General features: G+C 43.2%; 2 protein-coding genes across 2 annotated transcripts; both read right to left on the bottom strand.

Annotated features, from left to right (window-relative positions):
- Positions 1-2,771: 2,771 nt before the first annotated feature.
- Positions 2,772-12,697, bottom strand: zc3h13 (zinc finger CCCH-type containing 13). The gene is made up of 20 exons (XM_085348187.1): positions 12,560-12,697; positions 11,751-11,927; positions 11,490-11,593; positions 11,275-11,389; positions 11,034-11,145; positions 10,726-10,892; positions 10,430-10,578; positions 10,151-10,351; positions 9,850-10,017; positions 9,376-9,719; positions 8,785-9,243; positions 8,156-8,404; positions 7,591-8,074; positions 7,210-7,406; positions 5,666-6,901; positions 4,896-5,549; positions 4,660-4,803; positions 4,232-4,432; positions 3,410-3,573; positions 2,772-3,298 (listed from the first exon to the last, which is right to left on the bottom strand). The coding sequence occupies exons 2-20, from the start codon at positions 11,916-11,918 to the stop codon at positions 3,095-3,097; spliced, it is 5,520 nt and encodes a 1,839-aa protein (XP_085204313.1). The 5' UTR covers positions 11,919-11,927; positions 12,560-12,697; the 3' UTR covers positions 2,772-3,094.
- A 3,505-nt stretch (positions 12,698-16,202) lies between these two features.
- On the bottom strand, positions 16,203-18,618 carry LOC146608688 (uncharacterized). The gene is made up of 3 exons (XM_085348022.1): positions 18,182-18,618; positions 16,838-16,852; positions 16,203-16,588 (listed from the first exon to the last, which is right to left on the bottom strand). Exons 1-3 carry the CDS (start codon positions 18,603-18,605, stop codon positions 16,203-16,205), a joined length of 825 nt encoding a protein of 274 aa, XP_085204148.1. The 5' UTR covers positions 18,606-18,618.
- Between the last annotated feature and the right edge of the window lie 347 nt (positions 18,619-18,965).

Raw genomic sequence — 18,965 nt, 5'->3', positions numbered from 1 at the left:
CGGAAGGACTGAGCTAAGGTGGAGGGTTGTGGGTAAAGGAAGCCGGTCCGTTTCGAATGAGGCCCGTTAACAACAAACGTAGAGCTAATGGTTCCTAGCATGAAAAATCCGTATAACTTTAAAGAAGTAGCTTTTATGGAAATTGTTGGCTGTAACATTTGTCTTCTGTCGAGTAATGACTAACAGTTCTTATTAAAGATATCTACGATTCGCATCATATTAGCAAAAGTATTAATCATTGATATGAATAGCTCCTTACTTATCACTGGAAACTCCACTGTAAGAGTCCTGTAACTTTGTCAGCTATTATTACAATACGTTTCTATTAGAACGTTTCTACATTTCAATCGGTCGTGTTTTGAGTGCATTTCAAGAAAATTTTAATACATGTTATGTTTTTCAATACATTTGAAAGCAAACGCACAACACGGTGTTCTTATAATATTCTAACTGTTCCTTACCACATTAACTCTAATACTTTTTCTGTCATCACTTTTGCCGGTAAATTATTATTTCACTCTCAACCTATTTGCACTACTGTTCACATATGTATTAGCTACCATATAGTATTCCCGAGGTGGCTCAGGAAGTAGAGCCGGTGACCGGTCATTGCCCAATCAGAAGGTTGGTGGATTGATCCCTGGCTGCTCCAGTCTGCATGCTTAAGTGCCCTTGGGCATTGAATTACGGGTTCTTCAAAATTGAAGTGTGAATTTAACACTGAAAGCACAGGTGTAGAAAATATGTACGTGGATAACTATGACACACTGTGTTAAGTCCTTTCAGTGTTTAGTAGAAACGTGCAAGTATCAGTCGCTTTACCATTAATATTTGTTTGTAATCATACTCCCAACTGTTTCTTTCTGTATATATTCCTTGTATGTTGATAATTGTTTTAAGTGTATACCTTTTATATAATTTTTGATGTTTGTGACTCTACACCCAGTTGCTGTTTTCATTGCACCAAGCAGAGTGGCATCAGAATTTTCCTCTGTATGAACAAAGATTTTATGGCTTATCTTAGAACTCCACGTTGAAAAAGCTAAAATGCAATTTTAGCATCTAGAATCCAGTTTTTATTAGTCAAAGTTCGATTGTTATTAATAATTACTATCAGCAATTGAACTGCTGTAGATACCTACAACTCTTCTAACATTTCAGGCATCCTAATTGAAACTTTAGTTAACATCCAAATTCTACTGATATGTCTACTTCTAAGAATCTCAGATATACTAGAAAGGTAAAATTAATTATTAAAATCACAGATGGTGACAAATATGTTTAAATAACTTTAAAAAAAAATGTATATCTTTGTTTTCAGTATACATATTTTATCAAACATGGTGTTATTTTGCACATGTAAAGAAATGTGAAATTAAACAAATTTTTCCACATAATTAAATTAGTCATAAGACTTCCTCTGTAGACACATATGGAGACAAACTCATAAACCTATCACCCATGAAGTGGTGGTAATTATATGCTAAACTCCAGAACTTACCTCAAAAATTTGTTTGCTTGAAGATTTCATCACGTTTGTCCTCATTTGTGAAAATGTCAATATTTATTTTACAGTAAAAAAAAAAAAAATTACAGCATTGAACCAGATATCATTACTCGAATATTAGAGACAAGGACAAAAAAAAGTTTGTAAAAATGTTTTCTGTAAAACCAGAGTCATGGTCAAACTGAAAAATAATGGGAAACTGAGTTCGATGTCTCTGTGTCGATAAAATTACTGATACTACTTTTCGGCCACTCCTGTTAGTTCTCGAAACCGACCCACATCGTGAACCACACATTATGTAGCAGATGGTGAATTGTTTCCTCAGTGGGACAGGATTTCATGAGGTAGTCCTTTCCTTAGTAAGTGGTCCCAATTCTGGAAAATTTTTATTTATTTTCGGTATTGTGTTATTGCCAATTTCGTTTTGGCAGAAATTTTCAGAAGTCAAAATGTGAAAACTGGGTGTAGGACAGGCGCTGACCCCGAATGGGTGGAGAAGAGGAATGAGATTTCCTGTCATGGAGCTGGATTGGGTGGTGGATCACGTTGAATCCAGAGCTTTAGGACAAAAGTACTTTGCCCCTTCCTAATCTTTTCAGTCCTTTAAAATTATCCCAGCACACGCATAAGGCAAATCTTGCGCTTTTTGTTAAGCAACTGTCTCCTGATACAACCACATTGTAAAGGTGCACCTTATCCATCTGTGCAAGACTACCGTGACCTTGTTTAGCCGCCTCCATGACAGATTGAAAGTTCAGATTAATGGCTTGTTTTCAGTCATTATTTCCTAAGCAGTACACTGTCTTTTCCTACTGGGAGCGCTTTGGCTCCATCATGGATGATGTGGGCTCGTGAGAAGAGGAATTCCACTCGTTCATGTTCGTGACCTGGTGATCTGCACTCCCTTCAGTTCCTGTAAGAAAGACACTGCCAAACCATTTAAAAGAAACACAAAAAATAAAGAGTGTTTCCACAAACTAAAAGCTTTAACTAATTACATTCAGTGAAGGAATAGCTTGGCAGTGCTTTTTAGTGAGAAATGTTCTTTCAAGTTCCTGCAGGATGTTTCACTGTTGTGAGTCAATAAAATCTGCAGCCAATGCTATAGACTCGGATTCATGTATTATGGTGTAAACAAACAAACAAAAAAACCAGAACAATATTAAGTGTCCCATTATGTCATGGCTGAACAGTCGTTTCATACAAAAAAAAAAAAAAAATCAACATCTAACCATTTTAATGCACAGTTGTACTAACCAATGCACAACATAGGAAACAAATCTTTGTCAGGCAGGTGAAACTGATCGTTAAAAATCTGCTCTAAAACACTGTAAATCCACAAAAACATGAAGTCATTTTAGGCGTTTTAGATTTCTCATACATGGATAGTTGCACCCCTCCATAGGCTAGTTATCAGTCTATGGAACACATCATGAAAAACAAATAACTGAAAGAGTCATAACATTGCCTTTTTCCCTCTCGTGACTAAAAAGGCTACGTATGTAACGAAATGAGACAGCGAGAAACAGAGTTAGGAGTGAGAGGAAGTAAAGGCCTAGAAGCATTCACCTCTGATGTGTTTTACTCTCAGGACACACAGACCTCAGGCTGTGCTGTGCTGAGCTTACTACTACTACCAGCTTCAGTAATTTCAGCTGCTGGTGCCGACCCACTGTCCGACCTTTCCGGGGCCGATGCCTGGCCAGCCATGGTCCTTCTGAAGAGACGCATGCTCATCTGCAGGAGTTCATTGTCCACCACAGGTGTGGTGGGGTCATGCTTGGATAGACCCTGAGAAAAAAATAGTTAAGAGCTAAGAGTTAAAAGATTTAAGCACATTCATTTAAGATTAATAAACAATTTGTTGATCTCAATTTAGGTCTGTAACTGGAGAGCACATACCTTTTCGTTTTTCAACAGTTGCCGGCGGATGGCGAAGTCCCTGCGAGCACACAGGGCCTTACAGCACGGCCCCAGATTCCTCAATAAACCTGCCCTCTCCACCCGCCTGTTCAGAGCTGCCATATTCAAGGCTCCCAGGTCATGCTCAAAGAGCTTGTCAGCATCTACCAAGATGACGACAACAGAGGTTTAATTTGATGGATCAACAGGAATTTTTAAAAAAGAAGCGTTCAGCTTTATTTCTTCTGGAAGAGGTTGTGAAACTTTGTAAAAGGAGCCTGATCCACGTCAAGAAGTCAGACAAGCTCTGCTGTTAGCCAGCATGAGTGAAACTGTCTTTGAAGTGGATGTAACTCTGTTACAGTTAGTGAATAAACTCTCATACAATGTGAAAATGTAACCAAACTGTGAGGTGTGAATTTTAGGCCACTCGAACCTAACATTAGCTGCCACAGCTGTCCAGAGACGGAGAGGGTCCCATGTCTAATCTGCTGACAATAACTGCAACAATATCTGGAACACATATGCACATTTAATCACGTTGTCATGTGTTGGATCCCGGCTTCAGTTCGGGAGATGACGCTTGAGGAGAGGAGGAAGGGAATGGCAGTTTATTAAGTTGCCGGTGGCATGCCACTTCATATTTTCAGTCTAGAGGTACAGACATGAATTTAAACGTCCCCTCCACAGTATCCAAAAGCCTACGACTTTTCTTCTCTGGCCAACCTCCAACCACATACGCATTCTGCAGAAAATTGTTTTTTCCTTTAATGAGATTTGACTGTTGACTCAATACATCCAGTTTTTATGTCCCTAACTCACCTTTGGGATCGTCCAGCTCAGACTTGCACACTTCTTTGACTTGTTCCAGGAGTTCTGGGCCAGCAAGTCTCTTGGATATGCCTGCCCTAAGAAGCACCGCCCCTGGGGTGAAGCGGAGCAAGGCTGCCCCCGCTGCCCGCGGTTCCTGTTTCTGCTTGGGCATCAGGCTGGACCAGTCCACATCTATCACATCCAGAGGACCTGTCGGCACACGACAAAGGCAGAGGCTTCATTTGTTAAAGATCACCAGAGAAAATTCCACTGAATACTTTGCATTTTCTCAATTGTTATTAATTGTAGAGTTGATGAACTTCAGGCCTGTCAGAATTCAAGACAATCAAATAAAAATAAAGAAATAAAGAGGGGAGAGAAACTGACGACACACTTTCATGTGTGTATATATTATCCACAGAATGTCTTTATTGTACCTGTGATTTTCTCTTCTTCTTGTTGATCTTCTTTTTTCTGGCTGTCAGCCAGAATTTCATCCAGCTCATCATCGCTGATCGGTTCGTACTCCTCGCCAACAGATGCCATAGACTGGACATCGTCTTCCTTCCCATCATCGTCTCCTAAAACCACCACACACAGTTTTCTTAAAATCCTTGTAGGAAAAACAAGAAATGGAAAAGACAAACATTTATGCACGTTTTTATCTTCTTACCATCGATGCTGTCTGCCTTCTCCACCTCCCGTTGATCTCCAGTTAGATGGGGACTGTTGCTTGGTTTCTCGGGCTCTGGAGGACTGAAAGCTTCTCTGGGCAGCAGAGGCTCGTAATCCATCCTGTCTTGTCTCATCATGTCTCCTCGCAAGTCTCCTCTGATGTCCCCTCGTACTGGAGCCCTGGGGTCCCCGTGGGGCGTGATATCCATCATCATCAACCTTTCCCTCTCTCGGTCAACACCTCGGTCACCTCGACTGTCTCTCTCCCGTTCTCTCTCCCTTTCCCGTTCATGCTGCTGGATGAGTCCTTCGGGGAGTAAGCGTTCCCTGTCCCGGATGTCCCGCTCCCTAAGGAGAGGTTCGCGACCAGGACGCATCAGCAGGGGCTCCCGCCCCCGGCTTGGCCATTCAGGCTCCCATTCTCTTGATGGTGGTTGTTGTAGTTGCTGTTGAAGAAGCAGAGGCTGCTGCTGTTGCTGCTGAGGTCGGAGGTCCTTGCGTTCTCTCTCCCTCTCTCTTTCCCTCTCCCGTTCAAACGGCTCCCTTTCCCTTTCTCGACTGTCGTAGGAGCCGGCACGGGACCTGGACCTGGCCTGCCTCTCAGAATCAGGAGAGCTGCGTCGGGAGCTGTGGCTGCGAGAATCCTGCCGGTCTAAATTAAAAAATAAATCAATAAATAAATAAACATAGGTCAAATTCAGAGTGATCCTGGTAGTACAGGATGTGTGCAATTCTGTGTCACGTTCAGGATTCAGGTGAGGCTTTTACCTGATGAGGTGCTACGGCTGGGCTCTCCTCTCCTCAGCTGATCAATCCGGGACTTCCTCTCAGAGCACGGAGGGTCATTCGCCGCCGGCCTCTCGCGGTCTCGCTCCCTCTCCCGTTCTCTCTCTCGCTCCCGCTCTCTTTCCCGGTCCCGAGAGTTGGTGCCTTGAAGTATGCCCCGGCGCGATCGTGGGCCCTGGGGATCTTCTCTGTGGGCTGACTCGTTAGAGGGTGAACGCAGGCGTCGAGACGATGTCCGACTCTGGTTGCTCCCCATGCTGCTGCTGCGCGTCTGCTCTGGTGGGGGTTTGCGGAGCAGCGGTTGGGACATCAGAGGCTGCGGAGGCAAAGTCTGCAGCAGCATTGGAGGATCCTGGGAGAGCAGAGGTGCAATGGGTGGTGGATTACCCCGGCCCATCCTGGGGCCTCCACCTCTCCTGAGAGGTTCAGCAGGAGCCCTATCAGCAGAAACCAAAGGAGCAAGTGTTTCCAGCGAGCCTCCCCGGTCTGTCACCTCCTCATCTGACCAGTCACTGAAATTGTCCATTTTGGAGAGAGGAGAGCGCTCTGTATTCCCTCCAGCGCCTCGCTGATCAGGTCTCATTGAGGGCGGCGGTGTCCGAGGACCCCTCTTCCTCTTACTGTGTGGCAGGTAGGTTGAAGTTTCCTCCTCGGATGCTTCAGACTCTGCCCCTCGCGATCGCTTCCTCTTTCGCTCTAGAGCTTTCTTCTTTGCCCCTTTCCTGGGAGAATGTAAGGGTGGAGGCACGTCTGCAGAAGCCCCAGATGGGGGCTCGGGGTTGAATCGGTCCCCTGCAGCAGCCAGGGCGCTGCCAGCGACAGTCTCTTCGTCTTTGCGACCCTTCTTCAAGCCCTTCCTCTGTGACTTTGTCTTCTTTTTCCCCTCCTCATGCAACTGGGAACCACTGGTCTCTCTGTCTTCAGTGGCAGCGGCAAGGGGTAGATGCGGAGGTGGTGTAGGATCTCTGCCTCTGGTACGCAAGTCAGAAGGCGCGTCTGAGAGGTGCTCTCCACGCCTGTCGGCCCCTCTGCTTCGTTCCCCACGAGGCTCCAGGTCCTCATGGCGACCGCGTGGTTCCCTTTTGTCCCCGACTACCCTGCGGTCCTCATCCTTCCAGTGAGTGGGCTTGTCATCGGATGCGGCAGTTCTCGGCGGCGATCGTAACAGCGGCTCCTGGGGCCGTACCACCTGGCTCAGCAGACGATGCTTGTCCCCATCTGTGTGTCACATAAACACGTTCAGCACTTTTAAAGCATTGGAGTCAAGTACAGAAGTTTTTCCTTGGAGGTATCGGCTGAAAATGCAGTGAAAGGAAAATCTAACCTAAAGGAGCCCTTTGACATGAAAGCTCTTTCATTTTCTTTTCACTTGACAGCCAATGACTCCAAAGCACCAGCACATTTTACAAAGAGAAATGAAACTTAAAAGTGTTTACACAGAGCACACACGTTTACAGAAGGATGTGTATAAAAGTGCAACCCCCCATTAAAATATAAGTGTGCCCTTTCAAAAAGAATTTCCCTACTGTCAGATGGAGGCAGACACACTGGGCTGGGGAGGAGGGGCTGAGGGTGGAGCTTGGCCTGCCCTCGGCCAATCGGGCGCTCACTTTTATCTTCGGCACTATTGTAGTCGTCGCTGTCTGCTGGACTGAGGTCCAGTGTCGTTCGCTTAGGAGAGGATCGGGGACTCTGGCTGCTATCCATCCTGGGCCTCTTACGACTAGAAGGAGAGGACATTATAATAAGCGCAGATCAGTATTTGGAGATTAGCACGATAACGGCTACATAAAACTAAATCCGAACATTCAGGAAACTTTACTTTGTAAATAATTGCTGGATTATGTGCGGATGACTATTTAACGTAGAAAGTCGCACAAATACACGGATTAAAAACTGACACATGCCTCAACTTGCGATCGTCCCGGCTGTCTCGAACCGGCCGTTCATCCCTGGCGTCGTCTCTCCTCTCCCGCCTCTCCTCCCTTCCCCTCTCTCGGGCCTCCCATTCCCGCAGTCTCTCCCGCTCGCGCTGTTCTCTCTCCCGTTCCCTCTCTTTCCTCTCCCTCTCTCTCTCCCGCTCCTCGCGCTCCCTTTCCCTCTCTCGCTCTCGCTCCCTCTCCCTTTCTCGCTCTCGTTCTCTCTCCCTGGCTCGCTCCCGCTCCCTCTCCGCCTCCCTCTCCTTCTCCCGCTCCTTTTCCCTCTCTCTCTCCCGCTCTCTCTCCTTCTCTTTCTCTCTCTCCCGCTCCCTCTCTCGCTCCCTCTCCCGTTCGCGAGTCCTGTCGTCTCTCCTGTCTTCAGCTCTCTCAGTCCTGCGCTCGTCCCTCCTCTCGTCCCTCTCAGACTCCTCCAGCCTCCCCTGGTGTCTGCTTGGAGAAGCTGCCCTTTGGTCTGTTAAACAGAGAAACCAGCCATGAATAACTACACACTCACTTTAACGAAGGAAATCATGTGCGGGCTTCTAATCTTCACCTCTTTCGCGGTTGTCTCTGCGATCCCGCTCTCCATGTCCTCCTCTCCTGTCATACGAGGGGTCTCTGGTCTGCTCCCCTCTTCTCTCACACTCGTAGCGATCTCGGTCTGGCACCCTGTCAGAGCTTCTTTCATTGGCACTGCGATCTGTGCTCCTCTCCACACTCCGTTCACGAACGGCACTGCTCCGCGATTCCCAGTTGTCATGGCTGCTTTCCAGTTGGGAACCCCGAGAGTTTCTGTTGGAGCCTAACAGAAGGAAAAATGAGAAAATGGGTTGACATATATTTCAAGACAGTCACCCAAAAAGACTAAGAGGGAAAACAATTACCATCAAATTTGGGATACAGTGAAGATTTTAGCTAGCATTTCTGCTTTTCCTTTGCGTAAAAAAGATTTCTGCAGATCCTTCCAATCTTTTATTGATCATGGGACGCAGAAATCTCCAGTCATCTTTTCACTCTCAATTATTTTGTTAATTTCCCTCATTAGATATGAGATGTTCCAGCAGCTTATTATCAAAATGTCTCGTCTTTTGTTGCCGCACACACACTCTCAAAACTCACAGCAGTATTTCAAATTCATTCTTTAAAAAGACTGAAATAATCACTTTGCTTTTATTTACTTGCCTTTCTCAGGTATGTCATTAGCGCGTCCTCTACCTCGTCCATTCCTATCAGCTCTGTCCATCCTGCTCTCAGTCCTTGCTTCTCCTCTGCCTCCATCGTCACGTCCATGCCCTCTCCCGTAGCTCCTGTCATCCTGAGTCAGGTCCTCCTTCCTGTGTGCATCAATCCTCTCCCTCTCTCTGTCTCTTTCCTTTTCTCGCTCCCTCTCCTTTTCCCGGTCCTTCTCTCGCTCCCGTTCGCGGTCTCGACTGGAGCAGGTCTCCACCCTGCTCTCTCTCAAGTCCTTCACATCCCTGCTATCACGAGAATCTCGAGTTGGTTCCCTTCCTCGGTCACGAGCGTCCCGTCGGTCACGAGCATCTCGGGCGTCCCGGTCGTCACGGGCATCCCGGGAGATCTGTTCAGAGTCATAGTCCCGGTCGTCACGGATGCTGTCCTTCTCTCGTTTGCTGTGACTATCTGTGTGGAGAAAAGACAAATAGCTTAATAGCAGATAAATGTACATTTTTTTAATTGACAGCCTATATTTTAAAGCAAGGCTCCAGCCAACAGACTGATAAATAGAAATCCAGTAATGGAAGATGACGATACCATCTCTGCGCTCATGTCTGCGGTCCTGGATGGGAGGACTCCTCTCTCTGTCGCCACGACTCCTCTCGCGGCCCCTGGAGTGGCGCCGGCTGGGGCTCAACCTGTCAGATCGCCGATGGGGTGACGAGGTGTCATGAGAAGCAGGAGGCGAACGAGAGCGCCGGGAGCTCTGAGGTGAGGAGGCGGAGGCCTGAGCGGTGGCGCTTCTGTGGTAGATGGGGGAAGAAGAACGACGGCGTCGAGGAGAGGGAGAGTGCCGCTGGGCAGAGGAACCGGAGTGGGACGAAGGCGAGCGGTGACGGGGAGGAGTGGGGCTGCGTTGGTGGCGTGGAGGAGAAGGAGACCTGCAGTGACAAAAGGTTATTTCCTCTTGGCTGTCATGATCAAATATTTACCCAACTGTGAAGAAAGAAGTACAGGTGAGTGATCCTGCAATGTTTACAGCCCTGGAAAAAAAGGTTTCTGTGTGCTCACCTGTGAGGAGGGGATGCCAAGATAGAAGCCTTATGGGAGGAAGCTTTAGGAGAGGTAGATTTCTTCCTGGCTGAGGGCGACGCACCCCTGGAGGGAGATGACACGCTACCAGAACGCTCCTCTGATGTCACAGACCTCTTGGCCTTGTGGGAACTGTCAGATCTGTCCCTTCAAACAAAAAGGTGACATTATAAAGAGCGAGCACTGGAAGTTGAAAAGGATAACTCAGGATAACTGTGAATATGACTCAACGAATTAAAAACATACACACGCTGCAGGATGCACTAAATCCCCACTTTACCTGCGTTTTTCCTTCTTCTCTTTGTGTTTTTCTGCATCTCGTCCACGATCTTTACCCTCCTTCTGCTTCTCGTCAGACTTCTCCTTATTTTTGTGCTTGCCTTTGTGTTTTTTCCCAACCACGGGCAGGTCCAGAGGGACCGGTGGAGGGGGACTGGGGGTACGGGGCCCTTTCTTCTTGCTGTGGCTTCCTTTCGAAGACCTGGTCAAAGAATGACGGAAAATATTTATCAGAACCTCATCAAATCTGTAGGTCTCATATTTTGTTTTTCTTCCCTACCTGGTAGTTTCTAAAACAGGTGAGGATATTGATGCCTTCTTTTCTTTCTTCCCCGAGCCCAGCCCTTTGTTTCCCCGTTTATGTTTTGGCGAGCCACTGGACTTTCTGGATGAGGGTGAATCTTTGGAGCTTAACTGCTCAGGGGAAGCCTGAAGGACGAATGTGACAGATCGAGCTAAAATTCAGATGACAACCACCCTTGCAGACAGCTACTTCAACGGAGGAAGTGAGCTGTGCTAATACTTTTGAAATCCAGAGGTCACGTATTGAAATAATCAAAGCATCTCATCGCTTACCTTTGGCAAGGCTGTGGTTCTGGCTTTCGTCGGAGTTTCGTCTTTCTTGATGACAATTTCTTCTCTCTTCTCCAAGTTTTCCTGCTCTAATTTCATTAGTTCACGCTGAATCTTTTGACGCTTCATCTCTAGGGATAGCTCATAGTCGTAATCACCGATATCAGAGTCTGAAAATTAATGGGAAAAAACCCAAACCAAAACAGTAAAATTGGAATGGAGAAGAGCGTTTCAATCCACAACATCAAAATGGTATTTACAAATAAATGTGTCAATTTCCCTTTAAACGTCATCAAAACAAAACACCGAACCTTCACGATTGGTTTCCCACTCTGTGGGTTCTTCTTCACTGCCTGGGGTACGCTCCTTTGTTATCTTTATATCCTCCTTCTCTCTGTGTCGGCCTCTGGAGGACTCTCTCTGCTACAGTAGCACACACAAACAAACCGTTTTGCACAATGTACTAAACTTTCCAAAGCGATTTCAAATCTAAACTAGATTCTTCATTCAGAAATGCGTTATTATCAAAGACCAAAAGAGCAGAGGACTCACTCTTACTGTGGGGGACGAGGGCTCATCTAGGTCTCGTTTCAGGTTTTCTGCTTCAACATCCTGTCTTTTATTTTTCATCCTCTCCCGCAGATCACCTGTGGGCCTCTCGGTTGACCTGTTTCATTAACGCAGAGATTAGAAAAACACATGCACAAAGGTCGATTTGATTTTAAAAGCAACACTCAATACAAATTCAATAACCGCAGCCATCTTACCGGCTAAAGCTAAATCCTTTGCCTCGTGGCTGAGTTCCATGTGTGTAGCGACAAGTGTTGCCGTAACTGCAATTCCCAGTCTTCAGCCAATTTCTACAGTGACTCTAAAAAAAAAGAAAAACAACAACAAAAAAACAAAATACAGATGAGCCAGGCCAAAGAAGAAACAGCGCACTGTGCCATATTCATTCAAAGACACAGAGACTTGGAAATTTCCCCCTGGAGGGGGAAAACCCTCTCTGACCTCTGGGTTATACATACATCAGCAGCATTACTCCCAGTGCTGGGTCCAAGCCTTTCAAACACACTTGGCCTGCGGGACGGAGCAGCGGGGTTGGTGCTGCTGCTGGTTGTGGTGCTGCTGCTGCTGCTGCTGTCAGATATGGTTTTTGAATTTTCCACTGTTACCTTCCGCCTGATCTTGGACATTCTGCAGGACTGCAAATATGACAAACAACGCTCAGTGAACTCTCTTTAATCATCTGCATGTTTACAACTTGGCACTTTAGAAAAAAAATGACTTAAAAAGAAAACAAAACAAAAAAACAAAGCAAGTCTGGCAGGAAACTTTCTTTGCAGTGCGATTCCCTCAAACTCCCTGAATTTATTCATTCCCTACAACCGATCTTAAACTGCAACCGAAAACCCATTTCTCACTGTTACTGTTGCAACCGTTTGATAATCACATGGCCTTCCCGGATGCTTTAGTACTCCTGTGCATAATGGAGCATCCAAAACATAAACACATGCAAATATCTGCCGTCAGTGCAGCTGCTCTGCGCTAACTTATAGCGAGCAACAACGCATGCTACCTTTAAGTAAGCTGAAGTTCCCCGTTAACTACAAGAACTGAGTTCTGTTTACCATCTTTAACTAACCAGGATGCTTCTGAAATTCAAAAAGCGTCGTAGATTAACAGTAATTATTCTGCATATCTCATACTAGAATAAAACAAGCGAATGCAGGCTAATGCTAAAGTTAACTGTGTCATGTTTTATCTCAGCGCGGGGCCTATCTTAGCCTGCTCCAGTAGCCTGCATGCTAATCTGTAAATGAAAACACGGTCTCACCCAAGATATTTTTTCGGTGTCACACCTACTTTAATCAGGCTGGCGGATTTAGCACTTGTAAAAAAAATTACAAGGCTTATTCTTTAAAAGCAAAGGCAGAAACTGCCCTGGGTGCCTTCATATTGGCGGAGAGTGCGCGTCATTGGTCCTTCTTCTTTTGTGGTTTGTGAATGAGGAACTCAACCTCCGCGGCGAAGCATTTACCGCCACCGCCTGTTCATGTGTACAGCTTTTATATAGACAACTGGAGACCAATAAGCCTCCTAAATAATGATTATAAAACATTAGCTCTATTGCTAGCTAGAAGAATTAAATATATTTTGGACGATATTGTAGACGAGACACAGTCTGGTTTTATGACAAACAGGCACATCTCCAATAATATTAGACTCTTCTTGGATATTCTGGACTACTCAGCATTAATATCTGATGACTCATTTATCCTTCTCCTGGACTTCTATAAAGCCTTTGACTCAGTTGAGCATGAATTTATATTTCTTACACTTCAGAAATTTGGTTTTGGTGATATCTTCTGCAGAGCTATCAAAACTCTGTATTCCAATGCTAATAGTTCTATTAGAATGAAAAATGGCACCACTTTTCGTTTTAGTCTTAATCAAAGTGTACGCCAAGGTTGCCCGATTAGCCCTTATCTTTTTTTACTTTGCACCCAAATTCTTGCCTCTCATATTTCGAATAGCCCTGTGAAGGGTATAAACATAGCAGACAGAGAGATTGTCATCAGTCAATTGGCAGACGATACCACAATTTTTCTTAAAAATGCCAGCCAAGTGCCAATTGCTTTACGTGTAATAGAGGATTTCTCAAAAGGGTCTGGATTGGTCCTAAACTTAAATAAATGTCAGTTATTACCTGTCAAAGAGTGTAATGTTCAGAGTATTTGTAATATAACAGTTAAAAATGAAGCAACATATTTAGGTCTGATTATCTGCAAAGATCCAAAAGACAGAATTTTACTAAATTTTCCCCCAATTATTAAAAAATCTCAAACCAAATTAAATCAATGGTTGCAGAGAGATTTAAGTTTAAGAGGAAGGGTATTGCTCTCAAAAGCAGAAGGTCTGTCTCGACTGACTTATGCAGCAATTTCTCTGCATGTGGACGGCAAAACTTGTAAGGATATTGACCGAATGCTCTTCAACTTCCTTTGGAAAAACCGGACACATTACATCAGAAAAAGTGTATTGATGAATGACTATGAACACGGTGGTCTCAATGTTTTGGATTTTACTACTCTAAACAATACATTTAAGATTAATTGGGCTAAACATTTTCTTAAAAATCCGGTATCCATTTGGAATTTTATTCCTCACTACATTTTCTCTAAGTTTGGTGGTCTAAGTTTTATCTTAGGTTGTGATTATAATATAGATAAGCTTCCAGAAAAGCTCTCGATGTTTCACAAACAAGTTCTACTAGCTTGGTCCCTTATATATAAACACAACTTTACACCCCACACGTATTCAATTTGGAATAATAGGAACATAGTGTATAAAAATAAATCATTATTTTTTTCTAGGTGGGTTGAGAAACAGATTGTTTTAGTGAATCAGCTGTTTAATCCTAATGGGCAGCTTATGTCCTATTCAGAATTCTTAAACACCTATAAATTTCCAGCCACACCCAAAGAATATGCCATATTATTTGATGCAATACCTACGGGTATTATAATGCTTTTTAAAGGTATTCAACCTTGCATATCATCTGTTTCTCTCCCCAACCCTTTAGATTCACACATAGGAAGAATCTGTCTAACAAACCACAGTAAAAGTAATAAGAATATCCGTGCTTTATTCCAGACAGAATCTCTAACTATCCCACATGTGGTCTCTTATTGGAATTTCTTTGTCAGTGACATTAACTGGAAAAGAGTATGGACAATTCCTAACAAGTATCTGGTAACGAATAAAGTGAAGAAAGTCTCATTTAAAATACTGCATAAATTTTATCCTGCTAATCATTACATGACGAAGTTCAAAAGGGACATAAATGTGAACTGTGGATTTTGTGGAAGCCATCCTGAGACTGTGCAACACCTCTTCTGGATCTGTTCATACGCTAGAACATTTTGGAAAGACTTCAGTAGATTCATTGCTGGACATCTCTATAAAGACTTTACTGTGAAATGGGAAAATGTTGTATTTTGTTTCTTTCGAAGGCAAAAAAAAGAAGATGTTTACTTTATAATAAACTTGTTAGTTATCTTAGCTAAATTTTATTTTCACAAATGCAAATACAGTAACAAAAAACCTAATTTTAAACATTACTATAATGATGTTTTATGTTACATAAAATTGATTAGTGGATCACTTAACAAAAAGGCTATGAAAACTATTACTATTTGTAGTAATTACAAATTATTTGAATGTTTGTAATTCTTTGTATTACACCCCCTGGCATATGTTAATTTTGTTCTGATTGTATACATGTTCTGTATACTGTTTCTTAATAAAGTTTAATATTTGAAAAAAAAAAAAAGTACAGCTTTTAATTATATTTTTCCCCAGTTCATCTGCGGTGGCTTACACACATACACACAAGATATAAATCTTGAAAGATGGCCCATTGAGTCCTAGCTAGCTAAGATTAAAACTCGGCTACCGGGAAAACTTGTTTTGTAAATGTAGCAGAAAAAACATTATATTTCAATACTGGCTTATTGATGCCGAAGCTTTTCAACACAGTCATCTCTGGTGACATCTGGTGGCCAAAAATATGAAGAACAGCTTGAATTTACAAATTAAAGTGTACTCAGAATCAGAATCAGAAAGGGTTTTATTGCCAAATGTTGAGCAGGTTTACAACATTAGGAAATTGCTGCGGTGCTTCAGTGCAAACATACTGTCATAAATTGCGATTAAGTAGACATGAAAAAAATAAAAGTAAGAATAAGAATTAAAAGTGCTACGTAGAAAGATATATGCATGAGATATACATGAGATATATACATGAGAATAAGAATTAAAAGTGCTACGTAGAAAGATATATACATGAGTGCAGGTGGTGATCAGTGCCAAACATGGAATACTGCTTCATGACTGCCTACTCTACAGAGTTGAGTTCACAATTCTGTCTGATATTGGTCCACCTCGTGTTGCTTTGAACATGTATTTTTTGGGTGAAAAAATTATGTCTATTTTTTTAATAAATAAATTTGATCAATAAACTTTCGATATTTAAGCATGTGCCATGGTGTGGTCTTTCTTTGCTTGTAACTTCTTGCTGTTTGTAAATACAATAGATGAAAAATAAATATAATATACATATAATAATGTATAACATATTAAGAAGTATGCTTCTGCTGTGAGGTCCTGCCTCCATGTACTTATGCAATTAATCACTGGACAGCTGGCCAGGTAGGTTTATAAATATTATTATCAGTGGCGTGCACAGACATTTTGGGGGGCAAGTGCTCCAGGGGGAAAAAAGGGCACTTTTTGCATATGTGGAAAACCTTTTCTTTCTATAATAAAAAAATCGCACAGGTTAAATGCAATTTGACTTTTATTTCAAAACATTCTCTAAAAATCAAAAATCACACCACAAAAAGATAAAATCTGTATCCAACTCTAAACTATATACATACATATTCTCAAGTGTCCATTAAATGGAGTGTACTGCTCTAAAGAAGCATCCTTCTTGGTGCCATGTCTTTGTAGATGTTGATGACCTCGTTGTAATTGATCTCCACATCTTTCTCAATGGCCAACAAGAGGAGATCAGACAACCTTTCTTCTCCACACAAACTTCTTAGTTTATTTTTGATTATTTTTAGCTTTGAAAAAGATCTTTCAACTGTCGCAGTTGTCACTGGTAGTGTTGCGTAGATCTGAATCATTTTGACAAAGGCAGGAAAGATCAGCTGGCCATTGTTTTCCCTCAGTATCAGAAATATTTCTCTGAGGTCTTTTGAACTAAAGCTGGAGTGGAAGACCTTTAATTCTGTTTTGAGCTGGTCCTCATCTTCTCCATAGAATTCACAGAGGATGTGGACAGCTTCAATGGCTTCTGGGTTTGGTGGGCCTACCCAGTTAGCATGCACAGTTAAGGGCTGGAAGGACTGAATGATTCTGGCCGTTGGGCTTCCAGTATTGTCCCCTTTGAACCTCCTGTTCAGTTCCCCAGTCATGATGTCCAGAAAGGTGAAATATACACCACTCCTGAAATATGCCTCCACTGACTCAAACTGAGCACCTACTTGAGACACTGTGGTGCTGTGTTGGAAACGCACTGGAACTTTCCGCTTTCTCTCCTGACCAGGCACCACGGTAGGTACTGGAATGTTGAAACTCTCTGCCTTCTCTGATGCACATCTAAATATCTCTCCAAATTTCTCCTCAGACCTCATGGTTTGCAATGTGTGAAGCACACCATCAATTACCTTGTAGGCAGTGGAATGGTCCAACCCTTCTTCCTGCAGAGAATCTGATGCCAAAGCAGTGACTTCGAATACTGGTGTGGTGATTTCCATGCAGAGAATGAACATAAAATCAATGGCATTTCTGTACATCTGAGCATCACCTTGGGCCAGGTTAGGTGGGTCACTGTCACTGATGTCATCAAGGAGCATCAAAATGGCTTTCAAATTTCTCTGAAGTGCCTTCAGTGCTTTTTCCCTGCAAGCCCATCGAGTATCTGACAGCTGCTGGAGCTCCATAACACGTTGTCCAGGAAAGAGAGACTCCTGAAATTTGACCAAGGCAGCATGACGCTTTGGGGAGCCTGAGCAAAAGGCATACAATTTCTCCACCAAGTTGAAAAATGTCACAAAATGCTTGCTGGACTTTGATGCCTCCACTAGTACCAAATTGAGGCAATGGGCTTTGCAGTGCACATAGAGGGCCTTCTCATTGTGTGCACGGATTCTAGCTTGGAGACCTTTATACATGCCACTCATGTTGGCTGCTCCATCATAGCCTTGACCATACATGTTCTTCATCTCTAGGCCATTCTTTTGCAGAAGCAAGAACACTGTATTCTCCAGCTCCTGGCCTGTAGTTGTATCAACATTGCACACTTCGATGAATCTCTCCTTTATTTGCATATGATGAAAATATCGCACAACAAATGACACTTGCTCTTTGTGTGAAACATCAGAGGTTTCATCAAGTAGAATGGAATACATTTCAGCCTCTTTTATTTCACGTTGTATCTCCTTCCTGATGTAAGTTCCTAGTGCTGCAATGATGTCATTTTGACTTCTGTTGGAAAGCAGTGACACCTGGGGCCTTGTCTTGGTGGCTTTAACTGTGGCAATTTTTTCCAAATGCATTTTCAGCACACTATCGTAGCGGGAAAATACATTGACTAATTCATGAAAATTGCCACGGTTATCACTGGACTCACTCTCATCATGACCTCGGAATGCTTGTCCCTGACGTGCAAGATACACTGTTAGGTCAATTAATCTTGTCAGGATTTCTTTGTTTGTCTGCCTCTCTCGCTCTCTAACTTCCACCCCTTTTACGTCTGAAACATCAAATGCAGACTGAAGGGCCTTTTTCTGGAAATTGATCCATCTAACCATGCTTGTCATGTGCATCTCTGCGCTGGAGTGTTGTTTGATTTTTTCAAGAGCAGTACTCCACTTTCTGATGCCATCAGTTGTCCAGGCTGTTCTGCTTTTATATTTTTCATCCGAGAGGAAAAGCCGACAACTAAAACAATGCATTGAATTAGCAGTGGGTGAGTATTCCAGCCACACATTAGCAGAAAACCACTGTTTCTGGAATGATCTCCCCTCAGTTTTTGGGTAAGGTATATCAGGCTGACATGGGCCCACATTGCAGCACATTGAAACGTATCTGTCATTGCGCTTTATTTTAAATGTATGGATGTGTGTTGGATCTGTTGGGTATTGTAAAGCTGCTAACTTTGACATTATGTGATCGATCTGTTCTTCCTCATTGTGGTCTTCAGAGAGCACTACATCAGTGTCTGTAGGCCTAACTGAACCTGTTGCTGCATTGGTCGCGGCTTCATCTGTTTCTATATCTCCCTCTTCTGCTATGCTGGTAGATGGCATAGAGCTGCTTCCCTGCTGTGACTGACTACAATGGAACAATAATAATAATAATAGTATTATTATTTATCATAATAATAAGCTTAAACAGATAGTTTTAATAATAACCCATACTGCAAGTCTTGTAACATAGAAATAACTTTCGTAGGTACAAAATAATAGTTAGCTCAATGCCTGCTGATTAAGTTCATTAAAAACTAAGTGTGAACAGCTTTTAAGATTTTTCAATAGAATTAACTGCAAGGAGCAGGTTACATTAAAACATTAAAATAGAACCTGACTCTGCCCTTGACTCTGACCTTTCATCTTCATTTTCCTTTGCTTTCATCCAGGAGAGCAGAGAACTGCTTCCCTGGGCTGCCT

The sequence above is a fragment of the Diplotaxodon limnothrissa genome, linkage group LG23 (assembly GCF_057381915.1).
Source record: "Diplotaxodon limnothrissa isolate DT_005_m linkage group LG23, D_limnothrissa_male_GT1.1, whole genome shotgun sequence".
NCBI lineage: Eukaryota > Metazoa > Chordata > Actinopteri > Cichliformes > Cichlidae > Diplotaxodon > Diplotaxodon limnothrissa.
This window is presented reverse-complemented; position numbering and strand designations above follow the sequence as displayed.